The sequence below is a fragment of the Gekko japonicus genome, unplaced genomic scaffold, assembly GCF_001447785.1.
Source record: "Gekko japonicus isolate JY-2015 unplaced genomic scaffold, Gekko_japonicus_V1.1 scaffold960, whole genome shotgun sequence".
Classification (NCBI taxonomy): domain Eukaryota; kingdom Metazoa; phylum Chordata; class Lepidosauria; order Squamata; family Gekkonidae; genus Gekko; species Gekko japonicus.
In genome coordinates this window covers 505307-522991 of record NW_015160866.1, presented here as the reverse complement: position 1 = coordinate 522991, position 17685 = coordinate 505307, and the positions used below count along the sequence as shown (strand labels likewise).

General features: G+C 42.0%; 1 protein-coding gene across 1 annotated transcript in view; it reads right to left on the bottom strand.

Moving 5' to 3' along the window:
• The window catches only part of BTBD9 (BTB (POZ) domain containing 9), a 255390-nt gene that overhangs the window by 59961 nt on the left and 177744 nt on the right, over positions 1–17685 (bottom strand). The window contains 1 exon segment of the mRNA XM_015422015.1: positions 17630–17680. Coding sequence (XP_015277501.1) covers positions 17630–17680 — 51 coding nt within the window.

Sequence of the window (17685 nt, the reverse complement as noted above, 5' to 3'; positions counted from 1 at the left end):
GTGAAATGGAAGCTGGGAAGATGGACGGTGGTATGCCTCGCACCTGCCCATTGATGGCAAGGAAGGCAGGGCGGGCTCTATGATTCGATGGGGGCACTGAAAATCCAGGAGGGGGCGTCGCCCTATATACCCCGTGCTAGCTATGGCCCTGGTCAGTTCCCCACAATCTAAAATGGGTGTGTTCTTAAGGGGCTCTGGGGGGACAGGGTACACAACAGCCAACATCAGGGCAGATGCATTCACCATGCTCCCTAGAAGATGGTAATGGGTAGGAATAGCGGTTTCTGCTGCTTCCAGCCCTAATACTGGCCCTCTTCCCTCAGTTACCCCAACAAGCAGGTCGGGGAAGGTGCTGACAGCAATTCAGCCATTAATTGTACCCACTTTCCCCAGCCTATGCTGTGCCAAGACCTGAGGAATCTGTAATCAATAAAGTTGTATCCTAATTCCGCCCTGTGTTCTAGTCTGTGTTCTACTTCTCCCCTGCCCCTCCTGCGTTGGTCCCTACTCCAGGCAATAAAATCAATCCACTTACTAAAAAATTCAGCAGGTAAATGTGAATATGATTACATTGCCCAACTGAAGGTCAATTGTCAATATGTGTTTCACAGGTCATCTCGGAAATTACAGCCTGAAGACCCCAAAGGAAAAATAAAGGGGCACCTCTTAAATATGGGGAAAGAGAGACAGAGCTCCCCCCCCTTTACAGTGTATATCAATGATTTAAAATGAAGAAAAAATTAATAAAAGGTCTAATTTTTCAAATGGGAATTTACTACTAGATATGGAAAGAAAGTAGAACCTGTAGTGAAGACTAAACCCCAGTGTCTGTGTCTGTCTGTCTGTCTCTAGCAGAGTGCTGAGGTAACAAGATGGGATTGCACCACATCAGATTCCAAATGAAGGGTTACATTTTTTCTAAGTTCCCCTACATTAATAATTCCCCATAAGGCAAAATTGATGTGAAAGGGTAGACTAGAACCTTTTCTCTTAACAATTTTAGCAGAGTTTTTTTTAAATTGGAGGCCATGAAAAATGTGGCTTTATACCAGAAAGTGTATTAGACACAGGACTATAAGAAATAGTTGCCTTCTTTCAGTTTATTTCAGGTTTTTTTTGGGACCAATGAAGTGTGTCTGTGTGTGAGTTGGGGTGTGTGTGTTTTTTGAAACAGATTAGATGTGATTTTGCTTAACTCTTACTAAATTCTTTGGCTTACTGTGTACTATTTTTTTAAAATACTTTATTATAGATTTTTTTTTTTTTTACAAAATTTAGTTTATCTCATCACAGTGTAATATAAAAGCTACAGCAAAAAAAAAAAAGCTAAATGAACTGAGGGAAGACAAAAAAATTCAACACAGGATCTAACAGGGCTTTATTCAACAAATTGGCTGGCATCTGCAATTACATCCATCTCCAATTATTTCTTCAATTTGAATTAGGGCTGCCAAGTCCCCCCAGGGGGCGGGGATTCCCCCGCTAAAAGGGTCCCCAATCCACCAGTCCAGATCTGGCCGGCGGGGGGAACCCCACCCCCGAAATGGCCAGATCAGGCCTATGTGCCCAGCGCGATGACGTCGCTCGGAAGTGATGTCATCACGCTGGACACGTCGCCGGGCAACACTCTATCAATCGCCCTGAAAACTCTATGGTACCACAGAGTTTTTAGGGTGATTACCAGAGCGTCGCCCGGTGACGTGCCCAGCATGATGATGTCACTTCTCTGCCCAATGTGATGACGTCATCACAGCACGCACGTTTTGTGTGCGTACAAGGACTCCCAGTGAGGGCCTTGGACTCCCCCGCTATTACTTCGGTAAGACTTGGCAACCCTAATTTGAATCTTATAGAGAAATAATTTATAAAACAATTGACTAATTGAGCCTCAATGCATTGAAATAATTTGTACTACTGATTAGCAGGAGTTGAGTTTATAGCAAAAAACTGCTCTCTTTGCCACTCTTTTGATACAAAATTCAATAGCAAATATGTTTCCCAAAAAAAGCCTTGTCTTTTCTATACTGGAGCCAGAAGTGACTGGAAGCAGAGCCAGAATACCATATTACTCTGCTTTAAAAATAATTGCTCTCTCATCAGTCGACAAGGAAAGTTTTTTAATTGCCATGTTCTAATTGGAAGCCTGCATTATGCATGTTATGGCAAGCCACATTGTGCTGATTGTGATTTTTAACTTCTGCTCTTTTCCTTAAGGATTTAATTTACTACCAGGTCCAGAGTAAAAGGCCTATGCCTTGTCCTTATTCACTGAAATGGTACTTATAAAGCAACAGAGTACAATTACTCCATGTTGTTTGAGATATGCACTTCTTTCTGGAAGGCCCTTCCTCATTATGGCAGTTCTAACAATTTTCATAATCATTTAGTCTACCTCTTTGTTAAAAAGTACCTAGCGTACTAATTGTGACACACAACATTTATTGTGATGGAACTGGATGATTTCTATGAAATCCCAAAGCACTGTGCCACAACAAGCAAATATTTAACTATGCAGACAATTTCCCTGCCACTTATTACATTTAGATTCTGAACTCTTAACCATGGGAAGTGACACAGTATTTTCCAAAAGATTTTTTAAAACCCAGAAATAAGATTACAATGGCCACCTGAGCCCTACTAATTAAATCTTCTCTGAAATCTAACAAGTGAGCATGTCAGCCTTACCTTTATGAAATAGATTTTAAATATCTGCAAGCAGATCACCAATGAAAAGAAGAAATACCTATATTCAATTTTAAATGTAACCCAATAATAGTTTGTTTTTTAAAAAAAATCAAAATAAATGTGCACTTGTTGTGTTTACATAAACTGGCCAACATGGCTCTTTTACAAGAATATTTAAGTTTTATACTATGAATTTCATTCACCCCAGTAAAACCACTTGGCTTGCTTTCAACTGCTGACAAAAATGATGTTCCTGCAAAAACGATTCCACCGTTCAGCAGCAGCAACTGCGGCTGCCACTTTTAAATGCTGAAGAGAGGAGTTCTAGCTAGCTGTGGGCTAAACACAGACCCCCCAATAGTTTATGAAAATCTGACTGACTTTAATTATTTGCTATAAATAAAGGTATCTAAACTCATGCCTTAAGAATCATAATACTCTCAAAAGGTTTTGCCTGCATCTCTAAATACCTAAAATCTGACTGAGGTCATGAGACGCTGGAGAAACAAGATTTACAAAGGCTGTTTCAGAGCCCTCTATTTAATCCCAGCTGTTAATAATATTAAACAAGTAAAAATTTCAGAAGCTAAAATAAAAGGCTTCTGAAAGATGACTTTTAGTTCTCATTAGTGCTGACTTTCTGTAAATTAAAAATTTAGAGCTGATTCAAGTCAGAATTCCCAGAGGCCTCATTCTACACTTGGTCAGAAGAAAGACTCAGATGCTTGAAATTATGCTCTCTCACCCACTCTGTTTCTGTAGCTGCAAAGGTATTTTGGTTGCTCTAAGCAAGACTGTAGCTTACTTGCTTATTTTTTAAAAAAAACTGCCAATTTAAGGGCAGATTCTGCAATGAACACAAACACTGATACAGATCAATATAACATTTTAAAACGGTAGGCTAAACCTTTTGAAGGGGTACATGTAGGGACAAAGGTAAAAGCGTATGTAATTTTTAAAGGAATCTCATTATGTTTTCTAACAGCATCCCTTTTCTCACTGGGGACTCTGCAGTTTCTTCTATTCAAATTTTCAAAGGTAAATAGGACGGGTGTTAATGTTCAAATGTTTCCAATTTCACATCAGTAGCTAATATCATTCTGAATATCTTAAATAAAACCAAACTTCTGGAGCTATGGGGCAAAGATGCTTTGTGGACACAGCTTAGTTCGACAAAGAATCTCTTGAACTATTACCATTGGACATTTATCTGTCACCAACACAGCACTGGGTTTGGTGCCGTGTTCTGCTTCAGATAGTCTTAAATTGCCTCAAAGCACATATGTCCGGATGAGAATTTTAAAGATGTAATAAAAGTAACAGATATAATCGCTTTAAAAAGTCTCCATATAAGAGGGAAATAATTCTTTTTTGTACAGCCAAAAGGTAGTACCTCTCCAAGATACTATCTGAAGCACAGAAAAGAAAAACACAGGTTGTAGGGAATGTGTTCTGCATGTGCTGCCATTTCAGATCACTACAAGGAGTCTCCCGGGTTGCTTACATGAATATTCACCAATGCACACTGGGCACAAGGGCCATGTTATATGGCATGGACACTAATCCTTCAAATGTATTCCAAGCAGGCTATCAGGGTAAATGTCTATCGAAAAGCTAGGTTGCCCTGTGATCAGAATTGTCTGAGCAAAGAAAGCAGAATTGCTTACATCACAGAGAAAATCAGTTTTAGGGTGATGTTGCTCCTCTTAGAAAGGCTCCCTCTATTAAGCAAAAACATTAAATTAGCCTCCGTTAGTCAATCTTGCCCTGTGGGCTGTAGAAAGACATGCTGAACGAACTTAGTTCATACAACTCGCTGCCTGCAATATCTAGAATATTAAACATTAGCCTCAGCCACATCAGCCTTGCTGAAAATCCATTAACAGAAATAGGCAGCATTCAGGGTAATAATGATAAGACTGTTTCAGAGTCTTAGGAAGAATCTCAAAAACTGCAAGGGAAGCACAAGTATCCATTAAAAGGTGTAGAAAGGATCTTCACTTTAAAAATGGGGCCTTGATTAATAATCCCATGTCTAAACTGCTGAGGACATTATTTCATATCTGCATGTACAGATGGGGGGGGGTTCATGTATTTTTAGTGCTTTTTATTAGCTTCTAGTGGGCCACTGCATTCTTTTAATGCGCCACAAGGCTTGTTTTGCTTTATCATAGTATCTACAAATGCTACATATTTCATTGTGTTTTTACATTCTACAGAGTTTGTCTGTTGTCTACTAACAATTATTGATCTAACTGTTGTGAAGAATTTGTGTGGGAGGGGCAGAGGTCATTCAACAATCTGAGAAAATACTCTGGAATAAAGTTATTCCAAACTCTGTACACCAGGCACAGGACACACAATGTTTTGTTGTTAACATTTTGTTGTTAGCTGCCCTGAGTCCTGCCAGGCATGGAAAGGAGTGGGATAAAAATCGAAAAAATAAATAAATACGTGATTCAACACAAATTATATACTTGCTGGCTGTCTTCATGAACAGACAGAAAAATCTATGGAGTTATCTCGGTCAAGGATGAGAAAATAACATTATTAAGCTCCCATTGGAAAATCTCACTGGAATCTTCCTGATGATGCCCAAATAAACAACTTGGAGCATTTAGCTACAAAACAATTGTATTAATTCAACAGTGGTTATATATTGCTGTAAAATTTATACAGTGCTTGATTTACCCTATTTTTTAATTGATAACATTATTCAATTTTTGTAAGGCTCATTTACTATGTCAATTCAATTCAGCATATGAAAATACTCAGATTACCATTATTTAGCCACAATGATAATTTATTCATTGTTCAGGTCCAAACATAGGGCAGAAAAGTAAAAAAAGGAAGACAATTCTAAGCAGGAAAAAAGGAGAAAAATAAATGTTCATACTGATATTTTGCATTGTCTTTTCCATACTTACAATTGTCTATCTACTTGTTAACATTTTTATTCCAGTCTTGGATTCAAAAGAGCAGTATAGATGGGACAGGAGTCATTTTATTGTCACGACTACTCTGCTGTGTCGAAGATCATCCAACCAACTTCCTGGCTGAGTGGAAAACTGAAGTAAGCACCTGTGCCCAAGTGACTTTCTTTCAAAGTATAAGGCAACTTATTTAGCTATTGTATTCCCCCCAAATATTATTCTTATTTGTCCAGCAAACACATGTTTTGTGAATATTTAGTGCAAATTTAGTGAATAACTTTACACACAACATTTCTCAAAATCAAGGGCTCTGAAATATGCATTTGTGCATTAAAAGTAAAAGGAGACAAATATGTCACATTTGCAGTAAATCTTAATTTGGATATTTTGAGACTGATCCCTTTATGAAATTGACATTGCTGAATTTTTTGTTCATAAAATTATATAAATTCATAAAATGGCCCTTAACTTAATTTGAGACTTGGTTAAATAGGATATTTCTCCCCTTATTGTTATTAATCAATTTATTGGGTTTTATTAGTAGGGTGGGTTATGTGGTTAGAGAGAGAGGACTATAGTTCTTATTTGTCCCCTAGCCTATTTATAATTCCCCCTCTATTGTTTGGTTGGAAGTTATAATTAATCAATTTGAACTGAGTATTTAAATTTTTACATTAGATTACTGTATGTATTATTGAAATTGCTAATTTTATTAAAGTGAGCTGACTGGTGAGGGTGGGAAGGAAGATGATAAGGGCTGGATTTTAGAGGATAGCTAGAATGTACTCTTTGATTGGTCATCACTGGTGGGTGTTAACTAGTCCATCCAGGCTGATACCGCTGGCTATCCGGTCCCATCAATGAGATTGCCCCCACAGTTGATACAGTAAAGGAACTGGAAGCCCCTTGTCCATCTTCAGGATGTTGACAGGGTCCTGGCAGCTGTGAAGCCAACCACTTCTTAACCCATTCCCTTTCTGGTTGGTTAAAGCATGCAGGAAGGGAATTCGGGTCCCCCCTGGGAGAAATTATCAACTTGTCCCTTTCTTATAGGACCTTTCCAGTAAGGCTAAAGGAGGCAATGGTCTGTCCGCTCTTAAAGAAACCCACATTGGACCCTACGGTCCTGGCCAACTATCGCCCTGTCTCAAATCTACCATTTCTGGGTAAGGTAGTTGAGAGAGCGGTGGCTGAACAACTCCAGGCTTTCTTGGAGGACGCATCCATCTTTGACCCATTCCACTCCGGTTTCTGTCCTGGCCATGGGACGCAGACGGCACTAGTCGCCCTCACAGATGACCTCGAGAGACACATGGATTAGGGCAGGTCAGTGCTGCTGTTACTGTTAGATCTAACAGCTGCGTTGGACACGGCTCCTAGCAATAGAATCTGTGTTCTGGGACTGGAATGACAGCCCCCAGAGTGGAATGACGGTCCCTGGGAGTAGCAGCTGCGTTCTGGGAATGGAATTCCACTCTGGGAATGGAATTCTACTCTGGGGTCCCTGATTCCATTACCAGAATGCTTCTGCTACTCCCAGGGACCATCATTCCGCTTTGGGGGCTGTCATTCCAGTCCCAGTCTATCTGAGCCCAAAAACCTTAATAGAAAATGCATTTCACATTTCCTTTGCAACTTTTTTTGAGTGGCAATGTATTTCAATAGAGTGGAGCTGTAGTTTCAGTTTCCAGTTTTTGTATGACAGCTGAAGTTGTTGGTGTTGGACTTGTCTCCTTGCAAATAAAGGGCTGATGTTTTGAGCCAGCTTATCTCTGCTGAATGGACCTGAGAACAGATGTCTAAGTGAGTACTCTAACCTGGGAACCCACAGCCAAAGGGGGGACAGTACACTGGAGAGCCACTGCCACTCTGAGTAGACCCAGGGGTGGGGGAAGCTTGCAGTGCCCAGCCATTTCATGTTTTCCTCGGCTCAGAGCATTTTATACTTTTAGTTTTTATTTTTAGTTTCTGCTGTGATCCTTGTGATTTTCCTTGATGTTTTTCATTGCCAAATCCAACTATTCCCCCACCTTTCCATTTTAGGTAGGCATCTTTTAAGGCTGTGGGGTGGGTGAAGCTTTGGGAGGTGTCAGTTATCAAAGACTGTTAAATAAACAAAATATGGCAAGAGTTACTGTTTTAAGCATGTGCGTATTTTAAGTTAAAATGTGTCCTTTATAAAGTTAATATCTCCATTAACTGGCATTACATTTTAATTGACACACATGGCCTGGCCTGACAAAGTCCCATTTATGTCAGATCCAGCCCTCGTAACAAATAAGTTTGACACTCTGATGCAAGCATTGGTATACACTAAAGGCATACCACAAGTTAGAGGCAGCTGACTTGGTGGTGTAGATGGAATCTGGGATGTACAATCCATAATAAATGATGAAGAGGTCTGAGTTGCACTGCATATGGGAAGCAGAATTCTTAAGACATCATTTGAGTATGGCTGCACAGGGACAGAAAGTCTGTGCAGGCTGAGGTCTGCTTGGTGCTGATGAGGTTCTCCTAGACATCCTGCTCTCACTGGATGAGTCCTCGGTGACAAGAACTTCATGCAGTCCTCAAGCTTAACAGATGCTTTTAGGCACCGGCATAAACCAATTATATAAGCACATACTTGTGCTCAAGAGCTGTCAATGGGCCTGGCATAGTACCAAAGATACTAATGATATTCGGCCCCTACTATAGAAAGGAAGCTGGCTGGAGAGCTGCAATTTCTAATGAGATCTGTACCCAAATTTAGGGCACGGATTTATCTGCAGAATTCCAAAATCAAGTGTCTACCCTTACATAAAACTGTTTATACCTCTGCACCTGAATTGGTGGGTGACTGAATGGTAACCTGGGGTATGTAGAGCTAGATTTGAGTCCAGTGAAACCACCTAAAAGACTAGCAAGATTTCCAAGGTATCTGACGAAACTATACCTGACAAAAGGAACATGGACTCTCAAAAACTTATACACTGGGAATCTTCTTGGTCAATCTAGCTCTTCTACTGCAGACCAACACGGTCACCCACCTGAGGTATGTAGCAACTGGAAACAGGGGTTGTATCTGTAATGCTTAGGAATGCCCTCCCACACAATGAATCACCCAGTTTTTAGCTGTTAGGAGCCAGAAGGAAACCTTTTATCTGCCCAGGCATTTGATTATGTGGTCTTATAAACTTGTGTAATTGCTGGTTTTGCTGCTCTTATTCATTTTATTGCTGTTCTGAAATTAATTTTTTACTTCATTTATAGTCTGCTTTTCACACAATAACTCAAGGCTACTTTTAATTGCTTTTGATATCCTGCAGATTTCATTTTTTATTTATTGTGCTTTCATTGCTCATGGATTCTTTTCAATATTCTGAGTTGATTCAAGCATTTTTCACAGATAGGTAGGCCAATAAACGTTTTAAATAAATATTACATTTTTCATATTAAAGAAAGTATAAGAAACAAAACTTAGGTAGTGGGATTCAAATCTCTGATCACAAGAATATAAGAACACAAGAGAAGCCATGTTGGATCAAGCCAATGGGCCATCCAGTCCAACACTCTGTGTCACACAGTGGCCAAAACCCAGGTGCCATCAGGAGGTCCACCAGCGGGGCCAGAACTCCAGAAGCCCTCCCAATGTGGGCCCCCAAGCACTAAGAATACAGAGAATCACTGCCCCAGATGGAGTGTTCTATCTCTACCTTGTGGCTAATAGCTACTGATGGACCTCTGCTTCACATGTTTATCCAATCCCCTCTTGACGCAGTCTATGCTTGTAGCCATCACCACTTCCTGTGGCAGTAAATTCCACGGGTTAATTACTCTTTGGGTGAAGAAGGACTTCCTTTTATCTGTTCTAAGCTTACTGCTCATTAATTTCATTGAGTGCCCACGAGTTCTTTTATTGTATTGTGAGAAAGGGAGAAAAGTACCTCTTTCTCTACCTGCTCTATCCTATTCATAATCTTATAAACCTCTATCATAAACCTCAGCCGTTGTTTCTCCAAGCTAAAGAGCCTCAATCGCTTTAACCTTTCTTCATAGGGAAAGTGTTCCAACCCTTTTATCATTCTAGTTGCTCTTTTCTGCACTTTTTCCAAAGATATAATATCCTTTTTAAGGTGTGGTGACCAGAACTGTACACAGTATTCCAAATGAGGTCGCACCATTGATTTATATAAGGGCATTATGATATTGGCTGATCTGTTTTCAATACCATTCCTAGTAATCCCCAGCATAGCATTGGCCTTTTTTATTGCAGTCATACACTGTCTCGACATTTTCAGTGCGTTATCTACTACAATTCCAAGATCTCTCTCTTGGTCACTCTCTGCCAGTTCGGAACCCATCAATGTGTATTTATAGTTAGGATTTTTGGTTCCAATGTGCATCACCTTGCACTTGGCCACATTGAACCCCATTTGCCATGTTGACGCCCACTCGCCCATCCTCTATAGATCACTTTGGAGGGCCTCACAATCCTCCCTGTTTTTCACCACCCTGAACTCTCTGGAAGTCAAGGTAAACAATATCTATTGGGTCCCCCTTGTCCACATGTTTGTTCACCCCCTCAAAGAACAGTAACAGGTTAGTGAGACAAGATCTTCCCTTACAGAACCCATGCTGAGTCTGCCTCAATAGTTTTTGTTCAACAATGTGCTTACTAATTCTTTCCTTAATAACATTTTCCACCCATTTACCCGGTATTGACGTCATTTCTTTGTTCCATTACTTTGTTCGTTAACTACACAGGCCTTTTTAAAATACCTATTTGTACCTTTCCTAACCTGTAGTATACAACACATGCACAACTCATGACTTTCATCCATTGTACATTAATCTATATCTGTTGTGAAAACAAACTAAATAAAGGCTATAGAGCATTCTGCAACTAAAGTTGTTGTATAAAACAGTAATAAATATATATTTTAAGGAAACCTGAAAAACCAAATTCATACTAATCAAATAGATAAGAAGATACAAAATATACCTTAAAAGGCTAAGGGCTGTCTAGGAGGGCTTTAAAAAGATTAAACGGATTTTATTTTCAGGCAGGACAGATATATCAAAAAAATTTCAGAAATAAAAGGAATACGAGTAAAGCCTTCTGTGACAAGATGAAGCTGAATGTCACTAGGAGCTACCTATCTACTGTGGGGGGAATGATCTACTTGTGAGCCATAAATGTCTGCATGATCAGACCCACTCCTGCTAACTCCTGTGTATATGGTAAGATTTGCAGTCTCATCCCTGCTGCAGCTGCACTGTAAATTCTGGCAACCTTCCTTCTGATTTTTGTCTTGTCACATACAACATAACAATTCCCAGTAACACAAATGTACCATCACAGCTTTCCTTGAAAGAGCCTGACAAGAGTGTACACTTTATATCTATCATTTATGAAAATTTCTTTTCACAGCTTCACTGCTCTGATGCCAAGGCTTAAGGGACAGGCACTCAGGAAAGCATAACTAAACTCTTATCTACTTACACTGAGCACCTTTGCCTCCTTTAAAGTCAAGAGGTGACCTTGTAAAAAAGATGCCTCCTCAATTTCATAAATTTTTATTTATAGAGTGTCTACTCGGAAGTTCTAGATAGTCTTCTAAAAATATACAACACATTACAACATAGTACTATGTAAGGGAAAAGTCTTTCCAACAATTTCCATTCGGGAGTTCAGAAGTTTGTAAGTTTGTGCTATCTACCTATGCCAGGTCATCCACCCTCCCAGCAGGTTGCTTGACATATTAAACGTTGCAAAAGGGCCTCCAAAACAGTTCCTGAAGAATCTTAAGCATGTCACCCTTTCCTATAAAAATGTGCACTATGTATGAGCCGTGTTTATATTTCTTCCTCACCTTCTTTCAGAGAAGCATGTATTTTATCAACACTCTTCCTGTCATGTCATCCTCAATGCAACTAGGTAGTCTTTGACTGATCAAATTACTCAGTGAATTTCATAGGGATCTGAACCTAGGTTTTCCTGTTCCATGACAAATATGCTACTCTCTATATCACACTGGCTCATATACCTCACTGGCTCATACCAGGGACATAAACTGTTCCAGGTGGTCAGAGACCTGTCGGTGAAGCCTGTTGCTGGAAAACGTGGACTGCTTGGTGGTTGCTATGCAGTTTTATTCAACATTTTGCAGATAAATTCTCTCACATCTCTTTCAATATGGGACTAAATAAGATGTGACAGGGTCAGATGGTGCCAGGGCAGGGTGCAGATGTGTCCAGCTTGAATCCAGTGGCACCTTTAAGACCAACAAAGTTTTATTCAAGGTATAAGATTTCGTGTGCACGCACACGTCTTCAGATACAATGAAATGGAAAAAGAAATAACAGTCATATATAGAGAGGGTAGGTAGTAGATTAGCATACAGAATAATTAAGATGTTTTTAACAGATTAAAAGAATTATAAGCTTAGTATATATGGCTATCATCTGTTTGAGTTCAGCTGGGGGTGGGGGACAAACATAGCATAGGTCCAGCTGTTAGGGATACTTTCAGTTTATTCAGTCTGAGGAAGTCGACAGAAGCCTTAGAAGTTTGAGGTCTACCACCTGATTGTATCACCTTTGCCCTTCCTGGATAATTAAATCTGCCAGGGGCAGGGTCTGGCTGACTGGGTAGTTAATGCCACATTGAAAACAGCCATAAAACAGGCTGTGGTGCATCCACTTCTAAATAAGCCTACCATGGACCCAGGAGATCATAAATACTATCGACCACCTTCAAACGTTCCATTCTTGAGCAAAATAACTGAACGGGTGGGTGGTGGCTGGACAACATCAACCTTTCCAGGATAAAGCTGATTGTTTTCTGGTCTGGTTTAGGCTGGCTCACAGGACTGAAACGAACTTTGTCACTAGGGCTGCCAAGCCGCGGGGGACAGCGATACGCGTTGCACCGCGGTCGCCAGGATGTGACGCTACGCGTCAAAGAGTAAGAATCAATGGACAATTCTCACCATGAAGGAAAGTAAGCAGTGGGAGTCCCATAATGATCAGTATTGAGGATGGTACTATTTAATTTGTTCATAAATGATCTGGAACTAATTGCCAAGTTTGCAGAATACATCAAAGTATTCAGGATGGTGAAAACCAAGGCTGACTATGAAGAGCTCCAAGACGACCTCCACAAATTGGGTGAGTGGGTGACAATGTGGCAAATGAGGTGCAGTGTTGGTGTTGGTAAGTGTAAGGTGATGCACATTGGATCCTCCGCCGTGGCTTGGCAGCCCTATTTGTCACCGTGGTAGATAACCTGTGCTGGGAGATGGACACAGTGAGTACAACTCTGCTGATTCTCCTGGATCTCTTACAGGCTTTCAATACCATTGATTATGATATCCTTCTGGACTGCCTTTCTGAACTGACGTCAATTTGCAGTGGTTCCAGTCCAACATGTAGGGTAAAGGTGGTGCTGGGGGACTGTTACTCAGACCCTTGGCCTCTGGCTTGCAGGGTCCCACAAGGTTCCATCTTGCTACCTACACCATTTAACATCTATGTGAAATTGCTGGGTGAGGTTGTCTGGAGATTTGGGCTGGGTTGTCACCAATATGCAGATGATGCTCAGATCTATCAAATGCTTCCAGGTAATCTAGCTCACACTAACTCAGCTTAGAGGGAACACTGGTAGCAGCTACGGCCAGGAGTGCCTTTTACCAGCTCCAACTGGTTAGTCAGCTGCGGCTGTTCCTGGGCAGAAAAGATGTGCCCATTGAGGTTACGTGCCCTGGTTACATCAAGATTAGATTACTGCAATGCCAATGCATTCTACATAGGGCTGCCTTTGAGAAGTATTCAGAAACTTCAGTTGGTACAGAATGCTACAGCCAGGATACGGACTGAGGGTCATAGAGACCAGATCACTCCATTCTTTGCCAATGTACACTGACTCCAAATCTTTTCTGGGCAAAATTCAAGGTGTTGACATTTAAGGGCTTATATCAGAGGTGTCACATTCATTTGTTACGAGGGGAAGATCTGACATAAATGTCACTTTGTTGGGCCAAGCCATGTGTGCCATAAAATGTAACAATGAGGTACTGGAGATATAAAGTTTATAATGGTGACTTCAGATGCCAAATGGCAATTGCTGATGAATGACAATAACAGGCTTGACTGGACTAGGTGTAACATGCAGAGGGGTGGTAGTGCTAGTATTTATTTTATTTATTTATCAAATTTATACCCCACCCTCCCTGCCGGAGCAGGCTCGTGGTGGGGAATCTGATTATGAACAGTTCTGCAGGACCCCAAACTAGGGTTGTCAACCTCCAGATGACGGCTGGAGATTTCCCGGGATTACAACTTATCGAATATTTCAACATACTAGTTTAAGTTTAATGGTTCACAATAGTTTAAACATTACAAGATATGTGAAATGACAGTGTTTAAAGCTATGGAGGGAGAAAAACCTCAAGAAGTAGATATAGTAATAATCTTTCCAAGCCCATAGTAAAAGAAATATTAATGTTCAGATGATTGTGATTTGCCAAAACAATGGGTTTCGACTGCCTGTAATAATTAAAGAAAAAGTGTTTAATGTAATGATTTCCTTTCAATTTATGAAACCTGTAACTGTTTCTTGTGTGTGGAAAATAACAGTAAAAAGAAAATTAAAACAAAACAAAAACTGATCTCCAGGTGACAGAGATTGTTCACTTCGAAAAAATAACCACTTTGGAAGGTGGACTGTATGTATTATACCCCATTGAAGTCCCTCTCCTCCCCAACCCCCCCCTCCTTAGGCTCCACTCCCCAAAAGCTCCAGGTTAAACACCACTCAGAAACTTCAGAGTTAACCCACAAGAGTAAGGCTGTTTAATATGCCAAACAATAAAACCCAAAGCTGAGAACTTCCTTCCCTCAGCAACCAGCCCAAGAACTTTAATTCTGCTCAGTAACACAAAGGAAAAGCAACCACAACCGGCAGCTTGAAGCCAACTGAATGTTATTACAAAGGCGTGCTCAACAGACTGAAATAAAATGTTGTTGGTCTTAAAGGTGCCAAGGGATCCAAGGAGGGGGGGGAGCTCCTCTCAAGAGTGCCCCCCCCTCATTTTCCCTCCCCAAAGCAGGAGGAGTGGGGAGGAGACAGCCAATGGAGGGAAGGAAGGTTGGGTTCTTGTCACTCCCATACAATTGAGAAGCCAGGCTGCAATGCAGCAGCTGCCCTGGAGAAGAAGTGTGCATGTATACAAAAGCTTATACCTGAAATAAAACTTTGTTGGTCTCTTAAAGGGGCTATGGGACTCAAACTTTGTTCTCTCTCATGCACGATCTCTCTCTCTCTCTCCCCCATCCCCTCCCTCCCTCCCCAAAGGAGGGGGGGAGACAGCCAATGGAGGGAAGGGAGGTTGGGTTTTTATCTCTCCCATGTGACTGATAGAGCTGGCCAAACGCAAGCTGCGATGCAGCCACAGCTCCAGAGAACAAAGCATGAGAGCGCCAGTTGCTTGTGGGCCAGATATAAGCACTGCAGGGGCTGGTTCCAGCCAACGGGCTGTATGTTTGGCCACCCCTGCCCTAGAGGATACTTGGAAACTATTTAAAACCACGCTAATTGAAGACCAAATATAATGCATTCCACAGGTTAGGAAAGGCACTGCCAAATCTAAAGTAAGGCCTGTGTGGTTAACAACGCAAGCCAAGGAAGCTATAAAAAGTAAAGAGGCTTCTCAAGTAGAAGGTCTGCCTCAACGAATTGAACAGGAGGGAGGGATCACAGGCTCTGGCAAAAGAAATGCAAGTCAATAAAAGCATCAAGACAAACAACGGACATTTAAAAAATACATCCCAAGAGGAAACCAGTCAGAGAAGCAGTGGGCCCTTTGGATGACAAAGAAATAAAGGGATTGCTAAAGGAAAATGAGAAGATGGCAGAGAAACTCAATGACTTTTTTGCTTCTCTGTTCACTGTGGAAAGTGTGGGGCACGTACCCATGCTACAGCCACTATTTTCAGGAAGGGAGTCTGAAGAAATGATCCAAATTGAGGTGACCAGAGATGAAGCTCTAGACTACTGGGGAAATTAAAGACCAATAAGTCTCCAGGTCCTGATATACCCGAGAGTTCTTAAGGAACTCAAATGTGAGATTGTTGATCTACTAACCTGTATATGTAACTTATCACTAAATTTAGCTGCTATACCAGAAGACTGAACAGTAGCAAATGTGACACCAATTTTTTAAAAAGGAATCCAGAGGGACCAGGAAATTATAGGCCAGTCAGCCTAATATCTTTCCCAAGCAAATTGGTAGAAACTGTAATCAAAGATAGACTTGTTAGGCACATAGAGGGACAAAGTCTGCACGGCTTCTGCAAAGGGAAGTCCTGCCTTACCAACCTTTTGGAGTTCTCTGAGAATGTGAACAAGCATGTAGATAATGGTCACTCAGTAGACATTATATACCTGAACTTGCAAAAGTTTTTGACAAAATACCTCACCAAAGACTCCTGAGTAAACTAGCAGTCATGGGATAGGAGGACAGGTTCTCTTATAGATTAAAAACTGGTTACATGACAGGAAGCAAAGAGTAAGAATCAATGGACAATTCTCACCATGAAGGTAAGTAAGCAGTGGGGTCCCATAATGATCAGTACTGAGGATGGTACTATTTAATTTGTTCATAAATGATCTGGAACTAATTGCCAAGTTTGCAGAATACATCGAAGTATTCAGGATGGTGAAAACCAAGGCTGACTATGAAGAGCTCCAAGACGACCTCCACAAATTAGGTGAGTGGGTGACAATGTAGCAAATGAGGTGCAGTGTTGGTGTTAGTAAGTGTAAGGTGATACACACTGGGACAAAAATGCCAGTTTAAAATATAAGCTAATGAGGCCTGAACCTGCCGAGACTGAGAGGGAAAAAGATCTTGGGGTCGTAGTGGATTGTTCAATTGAAAGTGTCAACCTAGTGTGCTGTAGTGGTGAAAAAGGCAAACTCTGTGTTAGGGACTGAGAATAAAACGGCCAATATTGCAATGCCCCTGTATAAATCTATGGTGCAGCCTGATTGGGAATACTGTGTACAGTTCTGGTCAACGTATCTTAAAAAGGACATTACAGAGCTGGAAAAAGTACAGAGGAGGGCAACCAAGAAGATTCAGAGTTTGGAGCACCTTTCCTATGAGGAAAGGCTGAAGAGTCAGTTTAGAAAAGAGACGACTAAGGGGGGGCATGAAAGAGGTTTATACAATTATGCATAAGGTAGAAAGAGTTGACAAAGATAAATTTTCCCCCTCTCCGAGAGAAAATGCGCCCCCACAGTGTTTGGCTGCCTGAACTGTCCGTCAAATGCTTACCCAGGCTCCATTGGCGATGTCGTGTGCGTCCCACCTCCGACGCAGCTTCACGCCGCAGAGATCACATATTCTGCTCCCCCCTGGAGCTCCAGCCTTCCCGGCCATGGGACACGTCGGCAGGCGCGGGGCCAGAGCCAACGGGGGCTCGCCGCCCGGGGCGAGCCGCTGCTCGCCTATCTGGCGGGGCAGACGGCAAGACGCCCCGGTGCCTGGAGCCGCAGCCGCATGGGTCAGGGGGGAGGGGGAGGAGGCGAGGGGGCCGCGCTTCTCGCCAGCGGGGAGGCATGAGGGGCGAAAGGCGACTTTCCCCACAACGGGGGTCGCCGCCCGGGTCGAGGCGCTGCTCTAAGCGCCGGTGCCTGCAGCCGCGGCCGCATGGGTAAGGGGGGTGGGGCAGCAGGCGAGGGGGCCGCGCTTCTCAGCAGCGGGGAGGCATGAGGAGCAGGAGGCGACTTTCCCCACAACGGGGGTCGCCGCCCGGGTCGAGGCGCTGCTCTAAGCGCCGGTGCCTGCAGCCGCGCCCGCATGGGTAAGGGGGGTGGGGCAGCAGGCGAGGGGGCCGCGCTTCTCAGCAGCGGGGAGGCATGAGGAGCATTGTGCTGTAACATATGCAGCTGAACACGAAAAATATCTAGAAGGCATGAATTCTCATTACTGAATGATCTTTATATAAAAGAGAAATCTTCTTACCGAATTGATCCAATCATGTAAGGTTGTGCCAGCTGTACTACGATTGCACCACTGCC